This window comes from Anopheles cruzii, chromosome 3 (genome assembly GCF_943734635.1).
Source record: "Anopheles cruzii chromosome 3, idAnoCruzAS_RS32_06, whole genome shotgun sequence".
NCBI classification, from domain to species: domain Eukaryota; kingdom Metazoa; phylum Arthropoda; class Insecta; order Diptera; family Culicidae; genus Anopheles; species Anopheles cruzii.
The window spans coordinates 57,915,825-57,925,756 of record NC_069145.1 but is presented as its reverse complement, the minus strand read 5'-3'; the positions used below and the strand labels follow the sequence as shown (position 1 = coordinate 57,925,756).

The 9,932-nt window shown below is 47.6% G+C and overlaps 1 protein-coding gene across 2 annotated transcripts; it reads right to left on the bottom strand.

Annotated features, from left to right (window-relative positions):
* Nucleotides 1–1,133: 1,133 nt before the first annotated feature.
* Nucleotides 1,134–9,070, bottom strand: LOC128271838 (dendritic arbor reduction protein 1). 2 transcript variants are annotated; one of them, XM_053009496.1, is made up of 5 exons: nucleotides 9,041–9,056; nucleotides 8,846–8,968; nucleotides 8,390–8,629; nucleotides 2,582–2,828; nucleotides 1,134–2,517 (listed from the first exon to the last, which is right to left on the bottom strand). In XM_053009496.1, the coding sequence occupies exons 2-5, from the start codon at nucleotides 8,966–8,968 to the stop codon at nucleotides 2,231–2,233; spliced, it is 897 nt and encodes a 298-aa protein (XP_052865456.1). In that variant the 5' UTR covers nucleotides 9,041–9,056; the 3' UTR covers nucleotides 1,134–2,230. The 2 variants fall into 2 exon arrangements, with proteins under 2 accessions (XP_052865456.1, XP_052865454.1); XM_053009494.1 differs by having other exon boundaries at nucleotides 8,390–8,968; nucleotides 9,041–9,070.
* Nucleotides 9,071–9,932: the final 862 nt, after the last annotated feature.

The following is a 9,932-nucleotide window of genomic DNA, read 5'->3' as shown; positions in this document are numbered from 1 at the left end:
AGTTTCGGTTGAGTTTAAGCCCACAGTGCCTGGAAGCCGTAAGCCGACCGTGTGGGTGAAAGTTCAACTTTCATCCAAGAAATTTAAGACGATCGACAACGGCTTCATTTTTATAATAATCTGCACAGGACCATCAATCTCTTCCTGTTCCGTGGGAGCATCTTCAGCGCCCGGTTGAAAATGCGTGCGTGAAAAATAATCCAGGTGCTTTCTGATCATATGGGAAGGCAAAACTAGAACCACGTAGAACCACAGCGATAATGAGGTTCGTGAACTCGGTGGCTGTACAACTCGTCCAAGCCTTTGCAACCGTTTTAACTTTCCTACCTACTGGCAAACATTTCCTTTTTGGATGTATAAACTTAAACCACCTTGCGCACCGTGTCCCGATGGTATTCCTGCTAGCAGTTTCAAGCGATGCAGCAATTTAAACGTACCCATCTTGGCCAAACACAATCACCAATCTGGTCATGATAATTAACGCGAATTTGTGTGATTTGAACCAAGAACACACGATGTGGTTTTAATTTTACAGGAACGGACTGGGTTGTGTTTATAACATAATGTAGCTTATGTAATAACATGTTTTCGAATCTTTCGTACGAATTATTTTTGGGGAAAAAAAAAATTATTGTTGTACAATGAGATTGAAAACTAAAGAGTACTTCATAAATCATGCTTCAAAGAAGCGTCGCACTGATAATGCCACAGCATACTCTTAGAATGGTAAAAGTCGTACCTCCAAGATTACTTCACACTAACTATTAAACTGAGCCTTCGAAAAGATTTCCGTGCACTTTAGTAAAGATTCATGATCGACTTTTTGCAGGTGTAGTAATGAAAATTTCAATTCACAATTGGTAAACTATTTATCTAGTAAAGTGTTACGGCGTGTCAGTGGATCGAGGGCGTAATTTGTTTTCATTATCTGTATTTAGTACAAAAGAAATTCTTTTGCCGCAGATCTGTATCCGATCAAATGATGGTTCTTTACGAAAAATCGAATTTTAAAAACCGCCCGTTTACTAACGATGAGTGAAGTTACCAAGTTCTTTTAGAAAATAGCAGACGTATGTCGGAAGGAAAGAAAAAGGTTTCGGATGATAACTTTTAATTTCCCAAAGTTCTATAATCAATTGATAAGTTTTATTTTGTCTGTTTTTGATTTCAAACTACATGTAAGAGATGATGTCATGCAAATATGTACAGCATTCAAAGAGCGCGTATCGCGTGAATAAAGTCCATCCAATTACATAAATGTGTATCAATATTTTACCACCCTCGCAGAATCGTGGCGACGACGCTGGGAGCAAAATGCTGCTGCAGAAGACATAGATCAGTAGAAGGGTTTTACTTTGTACACAAAATGGATGTTCAGAAAGACGTGCCCCCTAGGTATGCAACAACATTGAGTGTGGTTACGTTTAGCGTTGGCCACAAACGGCCACGACTTTTTCGCTGTTCGTTTCAGATCGGACACATCGTTACAATCGGACACGGGTCAGTGAGGGTGTGTCGAAGCGAATGCTTGAAATGTTTGAGTGCCTCGTGTTAACACGCGCTTGAAGTAAGATTCCGCTCTTATCATCTATCCATCGCAACCTGTATATCACCTGCCCTTCGCTATGCTGCTGCTTCCACCTGCCATCCGCTTGTTGGCGGCATATGATATCGAGTTCCTTCCGTTTCGTTATCCTTTTATCACAGTCACACATTCTAAAACTGACCATTCACTGATATAGTGGTACACGCGATCGGCTGACTGGATACGAAGGATGCTGCCTCAATGCCTGCCCGAGTTTTCCCTGGTTCCCCGGTTCAGCTGACTGACCGGCTGCAGTGGATTGCTTTGCATAACTCACTTAACACACTAGAGACCATTCTTAAGCTTATACAAAATGTGGCACTGCAGTCTCTCTCTCCATCGGCTCGCTACGCTACGATGCAAAACGCAATCTACGGAAGCTGACAAGCACCAATGGCGCCTGATGGACACTATCTTAGCATAGTTAAAACCCTCTAGAGCTGTCATGACTAACTTACGAAGTGAAGAATGTACGCGTGTGTCACTATCGGCTACTGTGCGTAAGGGGCTCGACAATTTCAAGACGGGTTCGGGGTGCATTTGGACAAACCAGGCCTCTTTCCTCCATTCTTCACCGTCTTTTTCTCACATTCGTACTCGCTCCGAGAGTTGAGTTTGAGAATAAACTCTGCCGTCCGGGGCTTACTACGGCGCACGGTGCTTGACCGGGGCCGTGACGAACGCCTGGAGGCTGAAGTAGCGCGGTGTGTCGCTGGTGGTGACGCTCGTCACGTGGTTGAACTGGCACGGTTGCGAGATTTGCGATTTCGGCGGCAGCACGATCGGTTTGGCACGTTTCTGCGTTTTGCGCTTCCGGCCCGGGGCCGACAGGGCTATGTTCTCCGGGTTGCTGGTCAGCTCCTCCACGCGCACCCACATCTCCCGCGCCGCTTGGTTCGAGTCGAAGCTGAACCCGATCACCTTCCGATGATCTGTAACGGAAGCAAACTTCGTGTGAGCAATCTGCTGAGCTCCACGTGAGACCGAATTACGTACCTGCCGATAGACACATGGTGTGGAAGGCCGCGGCCGCCACTTTGTAGTCGGATAAGTTATCGATGGTGTCCTTCCAGAGTGCGAAACAGGTGCCGCGCTCGGCCAGGACGAACGTCACGCGCGGGGTGCAGCGCGATCGGGTGCTGCCCTTGTCGTGCAGCAGCACCGGGATGCCGGTAAACACCAGACGCCAGTCCTCCTTCCCGACGCGCTCGTACAGGTTGGCCAACGAGGAGCTAACGTACACCTGCGAAAGAAGAAAAAGAGGTATGTTAACACACACACACACGCTGGAAATAGGATACGTCTTCAGAGTACTTGTCCCAACCCTAAACGTGCGAAGGAAGCCGCCATCGTCGGGAGGAGAACTTATTTTGCAATTCAGATTCGAAAGAGCTTTGTTGTCTACCTTGCCGTCGTCTCGGCCCAGCAACATATGTAAGCATCCGGTCGCAACACCTCGCGACCTGACCTGTCCTTACGACGGCTCTTGATTATCGGTGATGAAGTGGTCCCCGGATGGCAGCACCGGCCGCTACTGCCGGAGCGTTAAACTTGGCAAAGTTTATGCAAAATGTGTTTGATAAAGTTTACCCATTTTGACCCTCTTTTATGGGGCTCTTTATTGGCTGCTCTGGCGTTCTTTTCGGGCCATGTGAGCGATGGCCACCGTTACGCTGGGTGTGTGTTTTCTTTTCATTCCAGCGAGAGGAGCATATTTTTCGTGCTTGGAACTCGGTACGGCACACCTTCGCCATCGCCGAGGGCTTCGTTTGATGCTAATAAGTTCCCGGTTTTTTTACTGCCTCCTTTGGAAGAGGGCCCGTCGTAATGGTATTCAAGGTAAAACTATTTTTCTTCACCGTGCGCCGCAAGGAAGTGTAAATGAATTGCTGCTGGTTGCGGTGCCCGCGACGAGATTCATTAAATCGGGATTGGGCGACGGCGAAGGTACGCGGACGAGAAGCGCAAAAAACTCACCGCAGCACCGCAGACCGCAACGAATGGGTCCATTGGGCTCCATTATGAGGGCAGACGAATGAAAATTCTCCGTCGCCAGCATCGCCGGGGTTGTTCTTTTCCATGCTGCTGGTGCCGCGAGTTCCAGTGAATGGTGATGAAATCTTAGACCGCGTCAGACGCTACATGACTTGAGAATGAGCGAACCACCCAAATTTAGTTTCTCGAAACTCGAAGCCCTGTGCTGAACAACCTTAGATCCCAGTTCTTCCTAATCGGAATCGGGGCGGATATTTTTGCAAGGAATTTCGAACGTATTGTACTGGTACTATCAGCGATTGGTTAGTTGAGTGCCGAAATAAATCCCGCAGACTCTAAGAATAAGGCGTAGGTTTTTTTTATGGTATTTTGTTATCAGAATTTCAATATTTGCAGATGACTATCCATTAAAAAATCATAAATATGATTGACACCCGCGCAATTGTCATGCCGATTGCATAACTTGGGGCGTTAAAATACCTTAAACTATCGACAAATGATTAATTTAGTTGTCCTGAACGCGTGCGTTAGAGAAAAACATTTGCATTTGATCAAACCACATGCAAAGCAAAGAAATACATTTAACAAATCCGTAGATTCTTAATGAAACTGTCAATGTCTGCCTGCCCCATACAAATTCAAACGGTTCAAATAGCCGAAGAAGTACTACAAAAAACGGTGATGTCTTTCGTTTAATTTGTCTGGTACCCATTTTCGGAGCTTCTGAATCTTTTCCATGGCTTTCAAACGATGGCAAATTGGTGTACTTGGGATGAATTTGCAATGACTGTTCATTGTACCAGAATGGTCACTGTCCATCAGATCGATATCACTTCTTTTTACGATTATTGCCAAACGCAAAAAATTACAAGTAAATCACATCGAAGGAATGCCTACAACCCTACTAACAACTGCAAAATTTCATCTTATACATCATGGCAAAAATGTAAATCTGTGAAAGACGTTACGTGCAAGACGTAGGGATTTTCTAAAATAATAAAATTAAAAAAAAAAACATCTCTACGCCTTTCATATCCATAAACCGGCCAATGTAGTAGGGTTTTATCTTGAAAAATTAGGTATTTTTTCCCATTAACGAAAAGAACGCAGTTTTCAACCCATGTAGCGCTATCATTTGCTCCGCATTGTTAGATGCACAAAGCAGTGAGTCGTGATGGCGTGAATTATAACCCTAAGGTGTTAGTCTTATAAAATATGGTCTGCAGTAATAGTGAGTAATTTAACTGAGCATACCTATGTTACTGCTTATTTGATTGAGGCTTCTTAAAAATCCTCCAAATAAAGTGTCTTTTGATTAAAATGTATTCCTTCATCCCACAAAGTTTCTTTACACCTCTTTACATTCGGCCCACTCTTTACATAATACAAAATGGACAAAATAATGAAAAAATCCATCGAACATGAATGCAAATGACAACCGCAAGAGCGGCACATTGTGAAGAGTGATTTTTTGCATTTTCAACACAATTTGCCTTAAACCTCAACAGAGACAGAGAGAGAGAGAGAGAGAGAGAGAGAGAGAGAATGAGGCCACCAAAATCCCCATGATTGGGTTTTTGCTCGATGCCGTTCCCAATGGCATTTTGCACACAATCAATTGCTTATTCCACTTATTTCTTTGGTCATTTTTTTGTGTCCTGTTTTTTCTTTTCGGTGAGGTACTTTTCACAAGATTTCACTCACCTCCCCGAATGGGAGTGCTTTTGTGCTTTTCGGGCATGGGGAGGCACGCAGCATTACCCGCGGTGGTGTTATCTTCTGCATTCAACGATCATCTTTACTTATCATGCACCAGGCCGCCGGTGCGGCGGCGGTCCCCCGTGGACTGTTTCGTGTCGCCCCAAATTGGGATGAGCGGCCCCATGTTTTGCTTTATGTTGCCGTGCGCCCCAAAGTGCGCACGGTTCGGAGACACTATCGATCATCGGACCCCCGGCACACAAAAAGCGCGCGAAACGCGAATAAAAACTCTCAAGATGAGCATCAAGTGCGCCACGCCAGCCGCGCCATCTGCCAGCAGCGTCAGTAACGCGCGCCAACGGCGAGTCGAAGCCACAAATCATCATTACCGGATGATAACTTTTCGATTTAAGATGCAAAATCACGCTCTCTTTGTTGTGGCCGGCCATTTTGCGCCGTTTCTTGTGGCACCCCCCCACCCAAACGTCTTTGTTTCTTCTTCGCCTTTTCGCTGGCTCGACGATTTTTTCAAGCTCCTTTCTCTGGTACCCGAAGATCCTGCACTACACGCCGGGGGGTGCAAATTGGCGAGGACCCTGCGTATCGTCGTTTTGGGTACGGTGTCATAAACCAAGCCCAAAACATATTTCGCATTTAGGACGTAAATCTTTCCCTCGAGGCCGACGGCCCACCAACTGTTCAAGGGGGAGCCCAAAAAGAGACACTCCACACGATGATGCCCCCCATCGTAACGACATGACGTCCCTGGGATCCAGCGAAACAAAACCTTGCTGGAGGGAAAAATGGGACAAACTTTTTTGTGCTGACTTTAGCCCTCATTTTGTCTCCATTTAGCTATTGACTTTGGCACCGTCAGACGGCCACGTGGTTCGCCTCACTCACGTCACGCGACTGCAGATGATGATGATGACGGTGGTGAGATGAGAGCAGAATATCCGCCGGTCACGTTGGTCGCCCCGTCAATCCGGGAAGGTTGGGGCGAAAAAAGTTCATCCATTGGCTGAACTGCAACAGATGGCCGTTCTCGGCTCCCATGGTGGCGGCTGTAAAGTCGTCGTCAGCATCTCCTCTGATGGCGGGTCCTAGAAGTCAGCGAATGGCGACCCCAAAATCAAACACTCTCTTTGTGAGTCGCACACACAGTACACCAGCCAAATGCCAAACGTGACCCAAAGACTCGTCCACGCCGCCTGACTCACGATATTGCGCTAATAATTGTCGCTAATTTCGCACGCGGACTGAAGCGACTTCCTCTAATGGGCTTCGTCTACACACACACACACACACCCGCACTTTAAGCGGCGCTTTGTGTGACTCAATGACTCACAGGCGCTCGTTGGCCCTGTTTGTTGACGTTTCAGTTCGCCGTGGCTTAGGCTTCGTTTCCGGCCCACTCGGCGGCCGCGGTTTGACGCATCATTTCTTTTCGCAAATGACGTGCGACGGCTGTGTGCCACCCTTGGGTGGACTTAGGGGATGGTCTGGGGAAAAAATGGAGGCCTCGTGCCCTGGCTGAGATGAGCCACACCGGCCACCAGACCCGCCGGAGTATCTTGGGGGATGATTGTAATGGATGGCATCAGGAATGATGCAGACATCGCTAATACCGAACGGTGATCTTACGGCAGCGGAAGATTCTTCGATTAACGAACGATGCTACCCGATTCATATTCCAATAGCCCGTAGGTTGCCAGTTGCGGTACGCTAATGCTCGATAGACATCATGGAAGCTGTTTATCGCCAAATATCTTTTTGAGCAAACGAGCAGAGATTTTATTTTGGCATTTGCGACATTTGAGGAAGAATCTTCCCGATGATTAACACCAAAGCAGTTTGATAAAACCAAATAAACACGGTTCCAAAAAAAACCCCTTCGGGAACTTTCGTTAGACGCTCCAAATTAGTTCTGGACAACAATTACCTGAACAACGGATTGAAGCGTCAGGGTTCGCAACAGCTCATTAGAAAGCGAGCAATCTTATTAGAAGCCGAAAAAACCAAGGATAATAAGGCTTTACTGAGAATAGCAAATGGTTCACCCTCGCATCCATCATCGGGACAAACCAGTATTCGGACAAAACTGTACTGGACTCAACAAGTTACTGATAAATACGGCCCGGTCCGTTCTTCTGAAAAAAAGGGTATTGAAGAGCTTTCGACATTCTAGGGTGACCCATCTAGTGCATCTAGGCCCGTAAAAAGGGTGCAAAATATCCATTGTGGCTGTCGCTGTATGGCACGTAGCGCCGTCCGCTTGAAACCAAATGTAGTCCAAGTTTTCATCTACAATGTTGCATTCTTCATTTTCGAAGAAAAATAGACCAAAATCCACTTCAAACTGGTTGTGAGCTGCATTGGCTTTCGACGTGTGGGTTTTCCGAGCCCCAAATACGACATTTTTGCTTATCGACATAACCATCGAGGTGGAAATGAGCTTTTCAAATTTTGTACAGTTTGAATTGAAGACTCACCACCACTAGAAAATTTTTTTTGGAAAACAAGAGCTTTGTCAATTTTCAGCTAGCGTATAGCGTCCCATTTCGTAATCGTCAAAGATTTTTACTAAATGCTTACAATTTCCAGAATAAAGTTTGACACTTTAACAGTAATCGGTTCTTTAAAATGCAAATACTTGGTACAGGTAAAAAAAATCGTGTCCGTGGCTGTGCCGAGCCTGTTTGAATTAATTAACTGATCTTAGTCAAAGTCGTACTCATAGTTCATCTGAGTTAATCACTCCTCTGTTGAGCATTGCTTCAAAGAATCCAACGTTCGATTGAGGGACACTTAGGAGCTAAGCCCTGGAGCACCATTTAATGGAACTGAATTAACACACGGACTCAAGGACGCCGGTCGATGCATCGATTTGCGTTCGGGCAACTTGGCTTTGTGCACTTCACTGCCCTTCAGGATCGGAGCATCTTTACACAGCCCGGCCGTCCATTTAAAACGAGCCCCACCTTGATGGCGATGGTCACTTGAGACTCCGACCCGCGGGAACTGCGCTCTATTCGAACGACGGTGTCCGACGAGCCCCACACCCCACAACAAATAAACATGTCAATCCGGCCGGCGGTGGTGCCTTACCTCGGTGCCGAGTCCGCTGAAGAAGCTTTCGATCTGGGCCCGCTCGTAGTCCGTTATGATGCCGCTGTCCAGGCTGATGAGGTCGTGCTTGCTGTACTCGAGATCCTCGTCATCCTCCGGCTCGTCGCCGACGTCCTCCTGCGTGTAGCTCGCGTCCGGCGACGGGATGTGGCCACCGAGCCCGGCCACCGGCAGCGGGCGGACGTGGTGCCCTCCGCCGCCGAGATGCTGCTGCAGGGGCTGCTGGTGTTGAAGATGTTGTTCGTGAGTCGCGGCGTTCGTGCGATGAAGATGATGTTGTTGATGATGATGTTGGTGAAGAAGGTGATGATGGTGTTGTTGGTGGTGGTGGTGGTGGTGGTGCTGGTGATGCGAATGGTGGTTCGAGGGGTGGTGGTGCAGCTGCAGCGGGTGTGCCTGCGGGTCGCTGCCGTCCAGGGACCACTCCTGCATTACCTCGCAGATCTCCGACGCCGACCCGTCGGAGCTGTCGCTCGATTTGCTCGACGAGCTCGACGGTGCCGAGCCGCCACTGTGGTCACTCACTGACTCCAACCGGTGCCGCTGGAGGTGTGTCATCTGCAAAAAACGAAAGCGAAAAAACCGAAAGCATTAGACACTGGGGCAGGCCCTCTGAGCAGTTTCATTTACATGCGGCGGCTTTGGCAGTAATTTTCTCATCGTCGTCGACGTGCTCTGGGGAGACCTTCACTATAATCGGATAGCAGCCCGCGAGCCATACGGAGCGATCTGTCGCTCGTCGTGGCGTAGAGGTGACTGGGTCTGGGTGCGCTTAATGGCCTCGTGTGCAAGTGACAGACTTTATCGGCGGTGCAACCCGCAATGCGATAAGAATCGCGCGCCCGCCCGGGCGAACAAATCTGCACGATATGATTGCACTTATGATTCCGCGAGTTTGTGTGCGTTTCCTGGGAAAAGAAGTGATTCTTCCTTCTTATGGGTCGCAATACTTTCGGGGCCATTCTCGTTTGGAAGTTTCCCATGGAACACTGGAAAATCAACCTGAGTGGAGCATATTCTATAGCATTTAACAAACACCATAACCATAACAATGATTTAAGCCATATCTGCTGCAGAGTTTTAGTCTAAATTGTGAGGGGCCATGAACAGATAAGGTGAGTTCCCACAAAGCTCCTCACTCAATGTCGGGCTCAATATTGGTTGTTGACTTTTGTGAAGCGTTCGTTGGTGAGCAAAATGCTTACCACTCTCGCTGTATAGATTAGATAAAGTCGTCTTACGATGTGAGCTCCCCTTTTGGTCAACACAAGCTCCTCTACACTGCTCAAAACCATTGGCGATCCGTGACATCATACAAGTGTGGATAAAAGTGTGTGTGACCGACATCCGACCGTCTAAAAGGGTTCTCTAGTCGCGCGAAAGTGCTCACCTCTACGCTTTAAAGGGGAGAGTACATGAAGAAGAAAGAACGGAAGCCTTTTCGCTGCGCTACAGGGCACAGGTCCCATCCAATCTGCAGGTCGCACTGTTTGCCCTACTTAGCTGATCCCTCAGAATAAAG

Coding starts and splice junctions, on each gene's coding strand:
- LOC128271838 (XM_053009494.1), bottom strand. CDS start 9,070: ATGAGAAAATTACTGCCAAAGCCGCCGCAT. Junction 8,969..9,040: donor TACTGCCAAAGCCGCCGCAT/GTAAATGAAACT, acceptor CGTTTTTTGCAG/ATGACACACCTCCAGCGGCA. Junction 2,829..8,389: donor TCAGCGGACTCGGCACCGAG/GTAAGGCACCAC, acceptor CTTCTTTCGCAG/GTGTACGTTAGCTCCTCGTT.